This window comes from Macaca nemestrina, chromosome 6 (assembly GCF_043159975.1).
Source record: "Macaca nemestrina isolate mMacNem1 chromosome 6, mMacNem.hap1, whole genome shotgun sequence".
NCBI lineage: Eukaryota > Metazoa > Chordata > Mammalia > Primates > Cercopithecidae > Macaca > Macaca nemestrina.
In genome coordinates, this window is record NC_092130.1 from 161417887 (window position 1) to 161438714 (window position 20828).

At 35.3% G+C, this 20828-nt stretch overlaps 1 protein-coding gene across 11 annotated transcripts in view; it reads left to right on the plus strand.

The window, feature by feature from the left end:
• LOC105467940 (cadherin 18) overlaps nt 1–16851 on the plus strand; it is a 1130742-nt gene extending 1113891 nt beyond the window's left edge. For 7 of the 11 annotated variants that reach the window (XM_071099077.1, XM_071099078.1, XM_071099079.1 and 4 more), the window contains 2 exons: nt 6275–6526; nt 16161–16851. In XM_071099077.1, the coding sequence (XP_070955178.1) occupies nt 6275–6526; nt 16161–16651 (743 nt within the window). In that variant the 3' untranslated portion in view covers nt 16652–16851. The remainder of the gene's footprint in view (nt 1–6274; nt 6527–16160) is intronic. The other 4 variants (XM_011717778.2, XM_024788550.2, XM_011717779.2 and 1 more) reach the window with 2 other exon arrangements.
• The last annotated feature ends 3977 nt before the right edge of the window (nt 16852–20828 follow it).

A 20828-nucleotide genomic window follows, 5' to 3' on the forward strand; every position in this document is an offset into this window, starting at 1 on the left:
CTTTGGAGGCTGAGGCAGGAAAAGCACTTGAACCCGGGAGGTGGAGGTTGCAGTGAGGCAAGATTGCACCACTGTACTCCAGCCTGGGTGACAAAGAGAGACCCAGTCTCAAAAAAAAAAAAAAAAAAAAAAAAAAAGGACAAACGCTAACAGATTGATTAATAATTTCCTTGGAGATTGTAAAATAAATACATTTATTTTAATGTACTGGGTGGAATCAGTTAAGATGGTTATCATTTGTGTCAGCATTTTTTGTGACTCCAAAGCAGAAATAGACAATGGACATTGTATTTATCCAGGATTTTAAGATGATCATGTAGTGAGGAGTGTGGCAGATGGTCAACCAGGGTGCAAATCAGAACATAACGACATATTGGATCATGCATTTGTAGTTTGGCAGAAAGACAAGTGAGACCACAAGAATGTTTGCAAACTTAGATGAACAAGCAGAATCCAGAGTCCGAAAATGGAGATTAAGCCACTGTAGGATTCAAAGCAGGGGAAGTCAGGGAATATGAAGAAATAAACTTTCGTTAGAGAGCATAAAGAGATCATGCTGCTGAAGTATTACAAGATAAATTAGTTCATTTTGCTTTCAATTTCTTTCTACATGTCAATATAATAAAACTGTAACAGAAGACAAGTTCCTGCTGAGTGTAGTTCAAATCATTCATCAAGTACCGATTATGGAAATGGTGCTTTGTGGGAATGCAAAACACCATTGTTTGATGCCTGCGCTCTGATAATGGTTAAATTATGAATAGATTCTATTTCTGCTGCAAGACTGAAAAACACTCAGAAACAATATGAAACCATGCCTATTTATTTGTCTGGTGGAAGTTGGGCTGTATTTCCCAGCTTTCTCTTCATACACATTAAAATTTTTTTGGTCTAATTAGAGATCCACATCTGAGAATTTCAAATGTTTCTGCTGTTCTGATAGATTTGGAAATATTACTTTAATGATCGGGCGGGCTATGCTTGCAATAAAATGTATCTTTGCCTGCATTATCAAAAAAGGAATGTGCTGATATAACTGAGAGTATACAGGTGTCTAATAATTTCAGTTCCCAAAAGCACATATACTTTTTAATATTTTCTAAGCTATAAGGTAATTTTCGACTGAAAATATAGGATTTATTTTTGCTCCAAAACCTATTTTAAAAGCATGCCTTATTTTAATTTAAACTGGATCATAGTTTACTACAGTGGCACATAAATTAAAGTCTATCCTGCAAGGTCTTTCAAACTATTGAACAAAAAAAATAAGACACCTAATAGTAGCTAAAGAAAACGACATCTAGGCTGGGTGCGGTGGCTCACGCCTGTAATCGCAGCACTTTGGGAGGCTGAGGCGGGCAGATAATGAGGTCAGGAAATTGAGACCATCCTGGCTAACACGGTGAAACCCCATCTCTATTGAAAATACAAAAATTAGCTGGTCGTGGTGGTGGGCGCCTGTAGTCCCAGCTACTCGGGAAGCTGAGGAGAATGGCGTGAACCCGGGAGGCAGAGCTTGCAGTGAGTCGAGATTGTGTCACTGCATTCCAGCCTGGGGGACAGAGCATGAGAGTCCATTTCAAAAAAAAAACCAAAACAAAACAAAGGAAAAGAAAAGAAAACGACATCTGATCTACAGAAGTATGTGACTTGTATTCTACTACCATATTCTGCAACCTGTAGAAATACAGAAATTGAATGCATAACTACTTAACAATATATTTTATGATAAAATACTTTTGTGAAAAAGCCCCACAAAATTACTATCAATTATAAACATCTTTGGAATATTTTATTGCTAGAAAGATGAAGCAATTGTTTATATTATTATGATTGCTTTTCAAAAGAATGAAATTTCAATTATTTCACAGTAATCACAGGGTATTATTAGACTGTAGGCCTGAGTCTGATATTACGTATGTGTGTGACAGCCTCGCTGCTACCTCCTATTTGTGTCCATATCCTTTTTGAACAAGAAATGGGATCATATAACAAAATAAATAATGCATTGCCATCTATTTTTAAATATAAAATATATGCAAAACTATTTCTGCATTAAATTAAGGGTTTTATGGAAATATTAAGAACATATTGGTTATAATGAAAAAGATATTACGTTCTGTTAATTCTTCATGTGAAATATTTTCCAAACTATATTTTTAATGTCCCAAAGCCTTCTAAACACATATTATTGGTTTAAAATTTCACTTTTAATGTAGTGAACCCAAAACTATGCCCAGTACTCCAGTGCAGCAGTCCTTTCAATAAAAAGAAGCAGAAATTTCTTATCTTTACTGAATGCTTTCAGATTGTTTAACTTGTTTGACAGCTGTATAGACTTATTGCTATATGTCTATATTTATCTATCTAATCTATCATTTACCTATGTACCTATTTACCTGTCAATCATCTATCTGTATTTTAAAATAAAGCTGCTATTCAAGATCCTCCCTATGTGGTACTTTCCAAAGTCTACCCTCTAATATGCATCTTTATTTCATGTCTCATTGTTAAATTTCTTTGTTCTAGCTATACAAAATCTCCTCGAATATTAATCTAATACATTAGCTTTACTAGCTTGGCTTCCAAATGTTCTATAATCTGCTGTCTTCATCCTAGCTATAGAGAGTTAGAATTAAGAACCCAGCTATGGTGCACATTATTAGAGACTGACATTGACAGTTAGCACTGAGAAATCCACGGATGTTCTATCCTGCTATGTTTTCTCGTTATTCAGCCTATATTAATTTTTCTTATTTATTTGGGTGCCATTCGAGCCTTTCTATATTTATTTATCTATTTAGAGACGGAGTCTCACTGTTGACAGACTGGGCTGGAATAGAATGGCGTGATCTCGGCTCTCTGCAACCTCTGCCTCCCGGGTTCCAGCAATTCTCCTACCTCAGCCTCCCGAGTAGTTGAGATTATAGGCTCCTGCCACCATGCCCGGCTAATTTTTGTATTTTTTAGTAGAGGTGGGGTTTCACCATGTTGGCCAGGCTGGTGTTGAACTCCTGACCTCAGGTGATCCACCCACCTTGGCCTCCCAAAGTGCTGGAATTACAGGCGTGATCTACCGCACCCAGCCCTTATTCATTTTTTAACCATTGTATATCGTGTTAGAGATTTGTTATGTCTTGTTGCCTAATTTTGCAGTTTCAGCAAGATATATTTTATTGTGTCTAATATATACACATATATATGTACATGTGTGTATTTGTGTGTATGGTGTGTTGTGTGTGTATATAGTATGTATATATTTCTATATTATATATTTGTATATAATATATATTTCTATATATTTGTATATAATATATATTTCTATATAATATATTTGTATATAATATATATTTCTATATAATATATATTTGTATATAATATATATTTCTATATAATATATTTGTATATAATATATATTTCTATATAATATATATTTGTATATAATATATATTTCTATATAATATATATTTGTATATAATATATATTTCTATATAATATATATTTCTATATTTTATATATATATATTTCTTCTTCCTTTCATATTCTTCCTCAGTGTTCAAAATTTTATTTTTCAAGGTCAGTGAGCCTTCTGCCAGGTATATTTTTTGCCATTCTGGTGAGGTATAGAATATCCCTTGTCAAGAGCTCATTATTCTACTGTGCCAAGCTTTTCTAGCTGGGAAGCTCTTTGCCTCCTGAATCATCGTTTCTTTTCCAAAGTCAAAACTTTAACTGGAAAAAAAGAGAATGAACATTTTTATGTCTTTACATCTTAGAGATTTCTATTTCAGGACTTATAATGCACTAGAAGCCTATTCTGGCATTTGTTTTGTTTCTGATTGCATTTCCAATGGTTTTCCTGAAAATAGCATGCTTCAAGATTATTAATATGAGATGTATGCTAGGCCTTAGTCATGAAACAGCCACCATCTACACCACATGTTATGTCATTTCACATGTTATTATTCGTGTTTCCTGAGATTCAGAGACCAGTGTCTCACATCTCCTCTTCAGAGGAGCAGCTGTGAGATTGTCAGACATGTTTGTGCCTGTGAATACTTATCTCACACATTTCCCATAGACTAAAGACTTTTGTTAATTATGACGCATCATCCTACAGCTGATAGATCTGCTTCCACAAAGGTCGGGTTTTCTGGGAGAGTAAATGTGACTGATAAATTATTATATAATACACATGGTATCATTTCTCCACTTCTTCTTCCTCTATCCTATAACATGTTTAAGAATAGACAGCTGATGTTGTTTTTAAAAATTCCTCTTTCTCTGGGTAAGAAAAATCTTCAATTTCTCATTGGATTATTTATTTCTGATTTTTAGTAACTCAACCATATATGTATGTATATGCATATTTTATTATGTTTTTGTTTGTTTGTTTTTTTTTTTTTTTGAGACGGAGTCTAGCTCTGTTGCCCAGGCTGGAATGCAATGGCCGGATCTCAGCTCACTGCAAGCCCCGCCTCCCGGGTTCACGCCATTCTCCTGCCTCAGCCTCCCGAGTAGCTGGAACTACAGGCGCCCGCCACCTCGCCCGGCTAATTTTTTTTGTATTTTAGTAGAGACGGGGTTTCACCGTGTTAGCCAGGATGGTCTCGATCTCCTGAACTCGTGATCCACCCGTCTCGGCCTCCCAAAGTGCTGGGATTACAGGCTTGAGCCACCGCGCCCGGCCTATTTTATTATGTTTTATTATGTGTAGTACATCGAATATTTGAAAAATTAGTTAGCTTTCTCATTATATTAATTTAGCAATGTACAATAAATAATATCATTTTAGAATATTGCACTGTGAATATTATAAGCATAGCTATATAAAATACAATTTCAATTTTCAGAATAAAAGACATTGATAAGAGAAAAAGAAGCCCTCATTGTAATTGTCTAATGATCCACTTACATTTTAGTGCAAAATAATTAACTCATAGATGTAGCTGCATGTTGAGTTCCCTGGAGTTGAACTGGCATTTGGAGTGCGGGTGTAGTGGAGTGTGCCACTGGGATCAACATCTGTAGATCACAGGAGAAGGAAGAAGGACTGGGTGGAGTGACAAATGGAGCTGCCATTCACTCTTAATGTCTCTTAATGGCTGACCCCCTGGAAAAGCTCTGGAGCTAAAGTTGTCCATCAGTATTGTCAGTAGTATAGGAAGGGGGACAGGCCAACATTTGTAACCTTTCAGCAGTGAGTCATTAATTATATGCTATTCCAGAAGAATGTGACCTGGGGGCAGGTGGCAATCTATAGCTAGGGCAACAGGTAATTTTATGAAGGGATCTGAACAGTACATCCAAGTGTGAACCATGTGGGTTTTCAGCTATGCATTCAAGGATGAGGAATAACAGTACAATGAAACATATACTATATGCACTGAAGACATCAAGACCATTTGGCAGTGAATTAGAGATGAGGCAAAGTGACATTGTGGTGTTGAGCAGGGTTCTAGAATAGAGGTTTTATCCTTATCATTTACTAGCTTTGTGATTTTGGGCAACTAACACTCTGGGACTAGGGTTATTTACTTTTAAATTAGTATTTATAATAAAATTTTTTTCAGCTATAAATTAAAGAATTTAGCACCCTGTCCCTCATAAGGTTATAGATTGAACACAATATATCATGCAGGCATTTATTATAGTACATTGCATTTAATAAACACATTTAAAAAAAGATGATTAGCTATTTTATTCATCATTCACTTCCCCATGGTCAAACAATAGTGCTTCAAATCACAGCTAAGCCTAAAAAAATGTATTGCTTGATCTACTGTCTCCATAGAAATATTATCTAAACCAGTAGTTCTTATACCTATTTTATGCATCAACTTCACCTCAATAGTTTGCTAAAAATACAGATTTGTGGTCCTATCACATATATTCAGAGCCTCTAGGTTTGGGGAAAGTCTCGTTGGCTCACTTCAAAGTGTAGGACCCTAAGTGTATGACTTCAGGCCCTCTGCATCCCTTTAAATCTTGTAGCTATTAGGTCCATGTCCAAAATGTTCATTTCTTCCTCCTCCTTTGTCTTCCCACTATTTTCCTTCATCTTTAGTGTGGCTGTATTAATTTTTCTAAATAGGTTTCTCAACTGGAGAACCAATATTAGCCTCTCTTTAATAATTGCCCCTTTATATTCCCTTGTCCATTTCATGAACTGAAATAAGAAAGATACACATCCCCATTTTATCCATTAAAGGAAATGTGAATCTTGAATGGCGGCTTGACTAAGAATATTTTGTTTTGCTTATGTCTGTCATAGATAACACAGCCAGCATTCTGACAAGGCGGAGGAGATTTAGTCGAACTGTTCAGGATGTGTATTATCTGCCCATTATGATCTCTGATGGTGGAATCCCCTCTCTCAGCAGCAGCAGCACCCTCACCATCAGGGTTTGTGCATGCGAGAGAGATGGGCGCGTGCGGACCTGCCATGCGGAAGCGTTTCTGTCCTCGGCTGGTTTGAGTACAGGAGCCTTAATCGCTATTCTTCTCTGTGTTCTCATTCTCCTGGGTAAGTCATTCTAAACCCTAAGTTTGTATGATGGCAATTCTGAATGAGAGGAAATCATTTTGACAAAACTTAAGGATTAGGCATACATAATGTGGGTAAGGAAACAGCTGCTCCAATTTCCTATGAATTAATTTTCTCTATACTATCATTAATCTCAAAATAGTTAGATTCAAATGTGTTGAAAGAACTGAAATAACAGAAGAAGGGTAAAATCGGAAAGAAATAGCTTTTGAAAGTGTATGTTTTAGAAAGAATTAATATTTAAATATTCAGAATCCCATCTTGAAAGAGCTTTTCACATTTTTTTGCAAGAACCTAAGTGGCATCATTCTAAATGAATCCGACCAGGACCCCATCCCGCTTAGCTTCTGAGATCAGAGGAGGTCACCCATTCATTCAGGATGAGGGTGAGGGTCATATGACCGTAGGGTGAGTAAATGTAGAGATCAAATATACAACAAAAGGACTTTAGTTAATAACAATATTGTGTTGTACTGGAAATTTGAAAAGACAGTGAACTTTAGGTGCTTTCTCCCCTCCACGTGAAAAAGGAGTGTAACTATGTGAGATGACAGATACATTGATTTGCTTGACTACACTAAGCATTTCATTATGTAATAATAGTGAAAACTATTATTGGGAAAACATCATCATGTTGCACACCTTAAATATATAAATGAATAAATCAGAAAGCAAAATGAATCTGAAAACCAAATAAAAAATAGATATCTTGTAGAAACTTCTACTAGTTCACAATAATTAGTTAATCATTAATGTTAGTTGTTAACATACTGAATATTTTTTGGTCTTAGGGGGCTATTAAATTTTATTAAATTTAATTATATTCCCTTAAAAACAGTAATTTTGGCCGGGCACAGTGGCTCACGCCTGTAATCCCAGCACTTTGGGAGGTCGAGGCGGGCGGATCACGAGGTCAGGAGATTGAGACTATCGTGGCTAACATAGTGAAACCCCGTCTCTACTGAAAATACAAACAAATTAGCCAGGCATGGTGGCGGGCGCCTGTAGTCCCAGCTAGTCGGGAGGCTGAGGCAGGAGAATGGCGTGAACCCAGGAGGCAGAGCTGGCAGTGAGCCAAGATCACGCCACTACACTCCAGCCTGGACAACAAAGTAAGACTCCGTCTAAAATAATATTAATAATAATAATTATACTTTTTTATTTGAATTTTTCATTACAGTTCATTGAAAATAAAACACTTTCTCTAATTTTTAATTATCTGTTGTAATATTCTAAATCTTTTCACAGCTGCATGAGGAGCTCGCATAACTATAAACTCTTTAGATTGCTCTTTGAAACAAGATAGCAAATCTGTATTGTAATAAAAAGAAAGATGGATATAAGGAATCTTTCTGCTTCATAAAGTGGGAACCTCTGTCCAAACCCTTTTTTCTTTCTCTTAGCAGCCTGCTTTTTATTCCTTTTATGGTACTGGCATACATGAAAAGATAATTGACTGTTTTTCTGAGAAAGAGGTATTCTTGCAAAAAATATGTTCCTTGTTTTGTTCCTGGGGTCGAAGACAAATCGCTTGTGTAGATGGAGGGGAGATTAAAGCGTAATGAACCTGGAAAGGAGAAGGGATTTGAAGGAAAGGGTGAGAGCATCCAGAGATTTGTTTGGCATGGCAAAGCCGGTAAGTTTTGTTTTAGGAGTGTAAAGAAAGGTTTAAAGCCAGAGAGTCCCATTGTAAAATCTTCAATTTGCAAAAGATGACTGTGAATGACATGAGAATAGAACTCCTGATGACAAGAGGGCATGTAGGCACACCAATTAGGAAAACTCTGCCCTTGTCTCCCTTCGACATAGCATGTATCGGAGTAGCATACTTACCAAAGACCTGAGGAAAAGTGAATACTATCTAGGTACTTTCGAGGGACTCAGGAAAATGATCTTTGACAATGTAGAGACCTGCATGAGTTAGAATGGCATCAAACACAACTTCTTATATCTTGCTGAATATAGATCCTGAACTACCCTGAGCTAGATGACATTGAAAGTCCACTTCATTGAAGTTGCCCAGCAAGAGAATATATGTAGAGAGACAATGGACTGGGGTTGAGCAGTGAGAAACTACAATGTGATCGCTAAATAAGAAGGATGAGATAGCAGAGGACAGTGAAGAAGCGAGAGTAGGAAGAAAATATAATGTCACAAACATCAAGGGAAAAGAGGGTATCAATGAGCATTATGCTGTGTAGTAGATCTTGTCAACAAAGTCAAAAGATGCTTACAAGTTCAATAAATTGAGCACCAAAATGCTCAATTGCACTTAGCAACATGAAGCATGGAAGTTTGGTGCACCAGAGCAAGAACTATTTCACTGCAATCAAGTCATTTCTAGCTCGTAATGGTGGCACACACCTGTAGTTCAAGCTACTTGGGAGGCTGGGATGAGTGGATCCCTTGAGCCCGGGAGTTGGAGGCTGCAGTGAGCCATGATCACACCACTGCACTTCAGCCCAGATGACAGAGTGAGACTCTGTCTCAAAAATAAGTAAATAAATAAAAACAAATAAATATATACAGTAAATGTGTAGTGGAGAGGAAAGTCAGGAAGAGAGCCTTTAGAAACTTTATATGGACAGGCACGGTGGCTCACGCCTGTAAGCCCAGCACTCTGGGAGGCCGAGGTAGGGGGATAATTAGGTCAGGAGATCGAGACCATCCTGGCCAACATGGTGAAACCGTGTCTCTACTAAAAATACAAAAAATTAGCTGGACGTAGTGGTGGGCACCTGTAGTCCCATCTACTTGGGAAGCTGAGGCAGGAGAATGGGGTGAACCGGGAAGGCAGAGCTTGCAGTGAGCTGAGATCGTGCCACTGCACTCCAGCCTGGGCAACAGAGCCAGACTCCATCTCGAAAAAAAAAAAAAAAAAGAAGAAGAAGAAAAAGAAAGAAACTTTATATATTTATTGGTCAGAACTGCTATTTTCTTTGGTTATTAACATACTTCTTTTGTGTGTGTGTATTTGAAAAGAAAAAGAAAAAGAGCACAAACACTCCAGAAAGAGAAAACAAGGCTACACAATAGCAATTAACCTGGATCTCTCTAGAATCCTAACTGAAGTCACAGAGAATAGAACGCAGGGATTTTAATGAGAGTTCTTCCAGCGTTCTTACTCTTAAAAGTAGATCACTTAGGTGAGGTATGTTATCTTCAAATTTTGAGCTCATTTATCATCATAAAACTATTTTCATTTACTAAGATGAATATCAAAAATGTAATTAATGTGTTAAATGTCTAGGTACATTTTGAGGTGCATTGTTTGAAAGAATATTTTATGTTTTCATGGAACGATACTTCATTTTAATTGGTTTTTATGAAAATGTTTTCTCTTTTGGGGTAAATAATAGGACATTTGTAAATTTTATGATATCCCTCCAGACTAATAAAGTTACTCTATGATATGTTTACTTTTTCATTTTTATTAGTTGAAACTCAAATATGCTCTAAAAGCATATTTGAGCCGTGATCTGACTGGGACCTCTGCCAGCTCCCCTTTCAGTCCATACCTCAGGTATAAGCAGGTGACCTAAGTGAGGCCATCATAAGTGAGGCATTGATTGCTCCCTAATCTTGGATATAAATTTCCAGATAAATGGGGATCAAAGTAGATTTGGTGTGAGCATGTGGTGGACTAAGAGAAGAAGATGGAATTGGTGAAAAGATGCTATAAAAGCATATTTGAGTTTCAACTAATAAAATTAGTGAAAATATATATTATAACTACAATTATATATTATAATGCAATGTATACTTTTCATGACATTGATTAGTTTTTATGGTTATTCAGAAAGTATGTAGCCAAGGGATACAGGATATAGTCATCATAATTTTAAAATAATGTTGAAGTTAATTTGTGAGATTATGATTTTCAACATAAATATTGGCAAAACCAAAGGTAGCAAAACTTTCTTTTTGAACTTCTAATTCTGTTATTGAAATTCTAATTCTAAATTAACTGTCAACCCTCACACCTAAACAAATCGTAAAGTTAAGATTTTAATATTAAATATGTTTTCCCTCTCAACTTCTTGTTTGTGAAAATGACTGTGATTGTACAAACCCAGGTCTAGTTTTGCCAGTAACTGTGTGATCTCAGGCCACACATTCAGTCTTTGTTTCTATTTCTAAACCTGTGAGAATGACATTTCAGTTGAAAGGACCTTAGAGTCATTCTGTAGAATTTTGAAATGCTTATTCTTGTTTATTAAAGATTATATATGGTTCAACATTTTACAACATGGCCAGAATCCATCTATGAATACGTTGAATGGTGCTTGTCAACCAAAGAGACTAACTTTAAATGATAGATTTGAACATTATGAGTTGGGTTACTTTCTGTTGAGATTACCTTTTTCAGGTCTATTGCATATGATGGACGGAAGAGAATTTAGAGTGAGCCTTTATGATGCAATCAGAATTTGCCATGACAGTAGATGTAGCTGAAGTCCTCTCTCCTTCCCAGAGGCCTGACTTTTATTTCCCAACTTTATCCCATCTCTTGCCAGAGTAGTTGGCAAGGTAAACCTTGATCGCACTTGGCATAGGTCACTGAGTTGGGATCTGACTGGGACCCCTTCCGGCTACCCTTTCAGTCCATAGCTCACATATAAGCAGGTGACCTAGGTGAGGCCACCATCAGTGAAGCGTGGATTGCTTCCCAACATAGGATATAAATTTCCTGATACATGAGGATCAGAATGGAGTTGTTGTGAATGTGTGGTGAACTAAGAGAAGAGGATGGAATTGGTGAGGAGAAAAAGATCAGCCTGATTTTCATTTGAGCAATTTCAAATGGTTTTGTGTGCTACCCTTGGTTAAAAAATCTAAGGTTTCAGAGAGAGATGCCACTCCCAAGTGTGGCAAGTCACACTCCATAAGCTAATCAAAATAACCTCCCTGACTCAGACCACCTCAATTCTACCAAATGTGGTGCCAGCGTATGATGGTGTGACAAAGAATCAAATGATACTTGAGGTTTAAAAGATTCTGCTATGCAAGCTACTTAGGGAGGAGTATGTTGAGATTCAGTATGGAATGTGTTCAAATGCAAGTTGTATGACAGTTTATATTATGGAAACTGAAAGCCACTTAGTATGCCAAGCACTGGAATGATACATAATATATAGGAAAAAACACATATTATGAGAAAACAAATACAAAAAATGTTTCCCCAACTTTGAATTACTTGATGATAAAATTAATTCATAAAACTCTACAAATTTTTTCTAATTTATTATGTAAAATGATAATCTCAAGGGCATTTACAAATCTGTCCCAACTTGAACAGAAGAAAAAGAAATTTACTAACCAAGGATACAATATTTATTTTAGAATAAGACATCTAAAAAATACTACAGCTTATTCAAGTTTCAATGCAAATTATACAACTAAAATTGGCTTCAAATTATAACAGAAATTATTTATTATTTTGTACAAAGAAAAACAAGTTATGTATCTTTTTTTTTTGTAACATTGCTTTGGTTATCTCATATTGTATTTTACCAGATGACCCACTGTAAGAAGAGGTACCTTGCCCACGTGTATGGTTTAAAAGATTATCAGGGTCGTTTGAATACATTCTTTTGACTGTCAGGTTTTAAATAAGGATTTGACTCTATTTATATGTATAATTATTATCTGTACTCATTCTTTTAAAATATACTTTGGTCTTAGGATTTTTTTGGAAACATTTCATTTGTTTTTCAAACATTAAGAAATATTCTCCAGTACAATTAGGAGTTTGATGTTATTAGTAACCATAAGCTAATTTTTAAAAAAATATTTTAAAATTATTTTCCCAGTGAGGCTACTACTGTTCAGGATAATTCACTTAACACAATGTCACATTACCACTTTCACAGAGATTATTTATTTGTTTGTCCACATGAGAACTGTTTATGGAATATCTACCTGGTGCCCTCTGCTCCAATTATATCTGTGGAACCAACAGGAATGAAAATAAGTTCATCAGGAACACAATGTACAACATTTTCTCTGAGTTGATTTGAATTTACCTTTAACTAGAGTGATCCTATGTCTGCGTTTGTCCTGATGTCCTGGCATAATTATAAACAACATCCCCTTTCACTCAAAAGTGACCCAGATTTTGATTATTATATATATATATCTCTCATATATATATATATATCCTTTTATTAAATAAGTATGTAACAAGTCTAGGAATCACTGAATACTAGCAAATAATATCCAGAAGGTAGCAAATACTACCTTTTCTGGGGAAAAGGTAAATGTAAACCTTCAACGTTCAAACGTAAATGGTCTCTATATTTTGAATTATAATATATCTGAATTATTTTAACTTTTGAGAAATACGAAACTATATGCCATATGCCATGATTATTAAAAAGCCAGGTTTATCCCTGTATTTCATTAAGGGGATATGATACATATGCAAAGATTGAAAAATTGCACAAATATTGAAGGATGCAAATTACCTGCCTACCTCTATGGCAGTATTGATTACATATTTCCTGTTGTGTCTGCACCTAAATTCCCTTGACATCAACCACCAACCAATTCAATATAAAAGAAAATAACTTGATTTATTGGCGAAGGTAAGAAATTGTATTATAATAAATTAGGCAGTCTGTATAAATAGGTCTTTTGATCTAGTACAGCCTCCTCATTTAATTATAAAGTTGAACAGAGATATATATCGTGCATGATAAATCTAAACTTCTGAATACAGTGGAGTGAGTTACTTGAGGATGTTGTTTGGGGCTTTGAATTAGAAAACTGTAAGGTGGATTTATGCTAAAATACACAGGGAGTTATTAAATGCATATTTCTATGTTCAGCAGAAGCCTTTTTTACCCCAAAATAAAGGCATCTATTAAGTAATGTCTTTGAAGTATAGTCAACATATATGGGAAAATCCGTAATTCTGTGCATAATATTTGTAGATCAGGGCATGCAAAGCATCAGCATTTCATTTTCAGCTTTCTGTAACCACTTCATTTTAGACAACAGTAATTCAGTGCTTCCCATGTCTGCTGTAGTGACCCTCATTAAATTTTCTCATGACCTTCCCGATGCTAATATCTTTTCATTTCACACTTTTCTGGATGGTTCTATGACCCTTGCTACAGATTTTTTTTTTTTTTCCTGTCTTTTTGGTTCCTTCGTAGTCTCCCATTTGCCTTTCCTCTGCAAAACTGGGTACCTCCCAGTGCACAGTGACCATCCCTTTCTCTCATTATCCTTTCCACCTCTGGCTTTAAAATCGACTCCTCTTCCTCAAGTTTTCTCTAGTTTTAAAACAGATAAAACTAGTCCTTATCGATTAGAGGTATACATAAAATAGGTTAAGCTATAAAGAAGAACAAAGTAACAATAATGATAAAAGTAAAGATACAAGTTACTTTGCAGAGGTAAGCAGTAAAAGGGCAGTTGCTGGGGGGAAAGTATGTTCTTTATCAGAGTTAGATAACCTGGTGTTTGCTTCACAACCGTTTGTTGAGGATCACATATAATCAAGGTTGCCAGATACAATGCAGTATACCGAGATAAATATGAATTTCAGATAAATAAGAAATATATCTTTATCTGTATATAGGTATATATGTGTATACATAACATAAATATGTCACATGGGATAATATATTTGGAACATATACATGTATGCTTAGCACAATATTTGCCTGTGTGTGTGTAACTCCAATATTATATGGGACACAATACCTTATGTGTATGTGTGTGTATGTGCGGGTGTGTGTGTGTGTGTGTGTGTGTGTGTGTGTTGCAGATGGTCTCTAACCAACAATAGTTTGACTTAAGATTTTTTGACTTAACAAGGATGTGAAAGCAATATGCATTCAGTAGAAACCATATTTTGAATTCTGATTTAAAATTCTTTATAATACCTTTATTATAAAGTATGTTTTGTGTTAGATAAGTTTGCCGAACTGTAGGCTAATGTGTTCTGAGCACATTTAAGGTAGGCTAGGCTAAGGTATAATACTTACTAAATTATGTGTATCAAATGCATTTTTGGTTTAAGATATTTTCAACTTCAAATGGGTATATAGGAATGTAAGCTCACTGTAGGTTGAGAAGTGTGTGTGTGTGTGTGGGTGGGTGGGTGTGCATGTGTGCTGTTGTTGATCTCAAATTCACATTTGAGAATCCTGCCATTTATTTTTATTTGCTAAATATAACAACCTTAAATGTCAATTGAATGTACCTCCTTGATTGTTATGAAGTATAGAATGTTTAAAATATTAATGGGCATCATTATCACTATCATAAACCCTAGAGTATCAGCTGAACAAGAAAAGTGCAGTCTATAGAACTGAAGTAAATAATAGCCTAATAACACAGGCTATAACAAATTTGATGTGAGGGAACTATTTCTATTTAGTAGCAGTTTAATCTCATCAAATAGAAACAGTTGAAAATGTTGATAAATGGCCAAAGCAAAGTTCCCAAGACATATTTCTATCATATTTTCTAATGTTTGCAGCATTGTTGGAAATAAAGACTAATCCACCATATTCAGCAAGAGCTATCCTAAGGCACATGTCCAATTGGCCACTCAGTTTATTATTTCATGTTTCTGAAATACTGAAGTAGAATATTATTATAGTAGAAATATCATTACCTGTGATGTGAGAAATCATGTTATGGTACAAGCTCTTCCACTTGCCATCTGTGTGATCTTTTGATCTTGGTTATTCAGATACTCTTTCCTGAGTCTCAGATTCCTCATCCTCATTTATGCGTAGTGTTCCATTATTGGAATGCTAAGCTTGTGGGAATTATTTATATCCTACTGCTCAAGGTCATCGCCAAAGTCTGATTTTGCACACACAGAAAAATTGCAACCTCAGGCATAAATGGGTTGAAAAGAGAGTAAAGCCACAACTCTGCTGTAAAAAATAGAGTAAAGTCACAGTTCTGCTGTGAGAATTAAATAAATAGTTACATAAAGAACATTCATAAATCAGAAAATTCCTATGAAACAAGTTGTGTACAGATAATGAAACATTATTTTGCCCCTGAATGGGAAAATGCAATTATTAATGCATGATAATATAATTTAAAGGATAATTGACAAAAAAGATCAACATTAAAATATTTCTGCTTTGATATTCCACAAAGTGTCAAAATTTAAAGGGTTTAACCTTAAGACTCCTTCTTCCAATATTCCAGAAACTTAAAACATCTTTCCTTTAGTGTGTCTACCTAGAAGGATTAAATATCTATAGGGAGACCTGCTGTCTACATTTTTTTAGTTAAAATTTCATATTATTTTTTCATCATGTGTTTATCTCACTTTAATCACTAAATGGTTTTACTGAAATATGAGCCAAGAAACCTACATCCTAGCAAACAGAGAGTATTGTGGTTTTCTCTAGAAGATCAGCAATTCGCAGTGTCTCCTGGGGTAATCATCTTTTACATTATTTGAGGCGTTACAGTACCTTGTGGTGTTATTCAGAGAGCACAGAGAGGGTTGTGCTGCAGTGTCAGCCTAACCCTGGAATGTGGTTAGTGACGAATGGGAAATTGCTGATGTAAAATCTCTAAGAATTTCCTTCTTGTTTTCTTAATTCTTCATCCTCTTTCCATTTTTCCTCAGCAATTGTGGTAATTTTTATCACCCTGAGGCGCAGCAAAAAAGAGCCCTTGATCATTTCAGAGGAGGATGTACGGGAGAACGTGGTCACCTATGATGATGAAGGAGGCGGAGAAGAAGACACGGAGGCCTTTGACATCACAGCCTTGAGGAATCCTTCTGCTGCTGAGGAGCTCAAGTACCGGAGAGATATCAGACCTGAAGTGAAGCTCACTCCCAGACACCAGACATTGTCCACCCTGGAAAGTATAGATGTTCAGGAATTTATTAAGCAAAGACTGGCAGAAGCAGACCTAGACCCTAGCGTCCCCCCTTATGACTCTCTTCAGACTTATGCCTATGAGGGTCAGAGATCAGAAGCTGGGTCTATCAGCTCGCTGGATTCAGCAACGACACAATCAGACCAGGATTATCACTACCTTGGAGACTGGGGACCTGAGTTTAAAAAGTTAGCTGAACTCTATGGAGAAATAGAATCTGAAAGAACAACTTAGGGGGTCAGTTCTTGCAACGTTGTGGAATTTGCTTCCTGAGTAAGTGGAGATACAACCTCAGCAATGACAAGGAAGAAGTGTGGAAACAGTACTTAGAACTGAGCAAGTTGGACACAGCTCCTGTAGAAACAAGTGCCCTTTTCATGATCGAAACTGGGTTATTTAATTGGAAGAAAGTAAAAAAAAAAAAAAAAAAAAAAGGACAATACAAAGAAAAAGTTATTGTTCCTTGTGTATATTTTCAATTGCTCAATAAAGTCTGTGGTACTGTTTATTAAGAATACCTGCATTAAGCCAAACAATGATATTTGTTTCAATATTTTGTGATTTATTTTTTTCAAAAGCAAAACTAAACAAAAACGCTCAAGATCACTGATGGCTATGACTTATAGGGGTGGTAACACTAATACAGGAAACTTGTAAAGGTAATCATGACCTCTTTTATCACTTTTCTGGGTGAACCCTTGAGAACCACTCTCTGTTATTGTAACAGATCTCACTAGCCTTGTCTTGTGTTTATATTACATGAGGTATTTCCACTCTATCATGGACTTGTATGTACCATTTCCCTTTGCCCTCCCCAGTTCTTTTCTCCATACAAAACTGATGGAGCATGGGGATTTGCTGCCTGCACTATAATGTATGCAACTTCAGTGCACCAGTTGTGTGCTGTACTGAGCACGAGACTATTGTCTCTATCCCGTACAGCCCCTTTTATTTTAATGGGATACTCCTATTTTTAAATGGACAGAAAGAATAGTTTAAAGTATGTTATGATAATCTGATATGTCAGGGAATGATTTAATTTTAACAATAACCACACACCTTATCTTCTCCCAAAGGTTGGGGAACTTTATTTTCCTTTTTTCCACTTGTTTTTTTATATTTAAATCAGCAATTTTGGTCATTTCTGTATTTAAAATTAATTGTCAAACATTTTGCTAGTTGGTTTGTATTTCAGTCTAATTCACTTACTTTCAACACGAGCAGTAATCAAAAATAGGTACCTCACACAATAACAATGTAGTCTGAAAGACTATCCTCCAATGAATATAAATGTCATAGAATCATAGTTGACTTACATTTATTCCTTACACAGGTTCAGATTTTTTCCATCTCACTGATAATTAGTTTGGTTTCAACAGGAAAATGTGTGGGACTAGGAACAAAAAAGGAGATTCACAGTTATTATCCTCAGATATGTTCCCGAAAGTCTCTGTGTTCAGGGTCCAAACCACAAAGCAGAGATGGCAGTGACTTCCCTGCCCACCTCACAGGGTTGTTGTGAGGATTAAATGAGCTTCTGTAAAATGCTTTGCCAACTGCAAAGTATTCAATTGCATAAAAGCTTGCAGATGCTTATCTAATTTTCTAGTTTCATTAGCTTATAAATATATATTTACATGCATCTCACATAAAATATTATATTATCATGGGAGAATTTCATGAAATCTTTAACAGTGAAGCTACTGTTTAAATATATAGTACAAAATTCCAATTATTTTAATATTTTCATAAGCTAATTTCTGAGAATTTGGGTGGGACTTTTTTTTTTCTAATTGTTTTAGATAATGTTTTGTTGTTGTTGCTATTGATCTTGAAGTCAGAATTCATACCATAATGGTCCTATTTTCTAAAACTGACCACATCTATATATTTCAGAAATATTGGAATTCTTAAATACATGAAATAGGAATTGGTTGAAACCAGAGATTTTCCTTTGCTCTTTAAATTTATCATTATCCAGTGTCCCCAAAAGTTATATGACATTTTCTGTCTGTTTCTACCCATGTGCAAAATTTTGGATTTTACCTCTGTTTGCAATTACCCTGTGCTATCATTTTATAATTTTGAGGTATGGGAAGTAAGTAAGCTTAATTTGAATAATTCTCCAATTTGTGTTTTAAGCCTGAGGAATAAAATGTAATTTAAGCTTTGTACGACATTTTAGTTTTCCAGATGCTGCTTTATCCTTTTAAATCACGTAATGGTGTGTGTACCAGTGTGAGGTTAAATCTGAAGAGACACTGAGGGGTGTAGAGAATAACCTCTGGATATACATGCTCTGATGATGCTAATTCTAGATTACATTCACCGTAAAAGGAGGGTAAAGCGTGTACAAATGTTGTAGGTCTGTGTGTTTTGCCTTTTCTCTGCAAAATGTATCAGGAATGTCAGGTTTTGGAATTCCATGAGGCTGTTGGATTTAGGTTTCAGATAAGCTATCCACAGAAGAAAACTATGGAATCACATATCACTAATACGTTTCAGCACATATTTTTTAAAAAATATTTACACAATAAATGTAGAACAGAGGATTTAAAAAATAAAATGCGTGTATACGTTTAACAGTTCATGTAACCTTTAAGGTCCTCCGTGTGGATCTGAATACCACAATAGTTCTCTGATTTTGTAAAATGAAACACTTCAGAACTATCTTCTTTTAATCACACATTAAAATAACAGGTTGCTTCTAAGCTCCCTTATATCAAATCTAAATAAGAACATAAAATGGAGCATCTGTAGTCCATGTAGATTAAAAAAAAATAATGAAAGCATTCCAAGTATTATTTTTATGTAAACTCTAAAACTAAGCAATTATATCATTATTATAAGTATGGATTGCTTCTCATACTTTTTGTTTTGCTTGTTTGAGCCAAAAAACAGTAACAACATATAAATGTTGTGCAAATTGATCAGAGTCATTGAATACTCAATATCTTACTTTAAAATCTCTAGTTTTATCAGCGTTAGAAAATAGTTGCCTGAGAGTGTAGTCAGCCAAGAGTTTGTACGTTGACTTTAGGTTTCACTGGTCACAAATAATCAGATATGAAATCACAAGTCATTCATGTGTTCCAGCACATTTTGGAAGCCTTAGTTGCTATTTACAGACATAAATAAAATAGAGCTTTGAAATCAATTTACTTCCTTCAAATAAGATACTTTTCTACATACAGACCTTGTGCAAAATCTTGGATGCTAAATTAAAAAAAATAATAATAGTATGATAGTATTTTTATCCAAGGTGTTTCTTAGCAGAATTTATTAACTGAAAATACTCCTTGTGCAAACATTGAGAAAGTAACAACTTTTGCAGAAATTACTAAAATATCTATAAAAGATATTCTTCCTATGACAAATCTGTATGAACACAGACATGAAGAAGAGATTGAAGAGGAAAAGATAAGGCTCCATACAGAGTTAGGTTGTGAGTTTCCTACAACATGGTACAAGAAGGAAAATATTCTGAAAGGAATTGAATTCATTTAACCACATAGGTGGGCACACTTATATGCACATATCTTCTTGAACAATATCTGGAGGGTAAAATGATATTCAAAATAGGGATTTAGATATTGATGTGATCAGAATATCTGATGTATATAGACTTGTAGAACCCAGCATATGGAACACTCAGCTAGAAGTTAATGACCTTTGCCCTTTATTTTGTATCCAGCCTCAGTCTAATCTTTCGGGATGTGAGTTGATTGCAGCTCAGATGTATTTACATAAAGGGCAGAGAAACTGATCAGAAATCTGGGTAGAAAGGGAAGAGTATTGAGTCCATCATTTTTGGCAATGCAACAAGCTTAATACAAAATTTATCATTTTCTTACAGAACTTTACTTGTAAGTCTGATGTGGTGTCTTCTTTTCGGTTTAGCTGATATATATGTTGGATGCAAAAATATATCTGAAGTCGTATCAGAGTCATCAAGAAGTGCCAGTTAACTGAGCATGTTAATGGAACATGTTTGAATGCAAAACATGTGGTGCAGGTCTTTACCTGTCTATTAGTGTGGACAGTGGTTGATCAGCTGTTCAAAAATTGGGACTCTAGAGCTGAGTATTATGGAAAGAGGGAAAACTCCAATCTCTCAAGGTCAAATTGTACTTAACCTTTATGTATGTTATGCCACGGACTTACTTGGCTTTCAATTTCACAAATAGGTCAAATCTCAGAATAGTTCCTGGGAAATATATGACTCAAATTTGAATTCTCTCTCTCTCTCTCTCTGTCTCTCTCTCTCTCTCTCTCTCTTTTATCTTTTAGGATTAAAGCCAAATTAAATATTATCTAAAGAAAACAAAACCACTGAAATTTTTATTTTCTACGTCATCTTCAGAGGTTAAATCTTTTTCCAATATAGGATTAGAAATCACATAAACCTTAC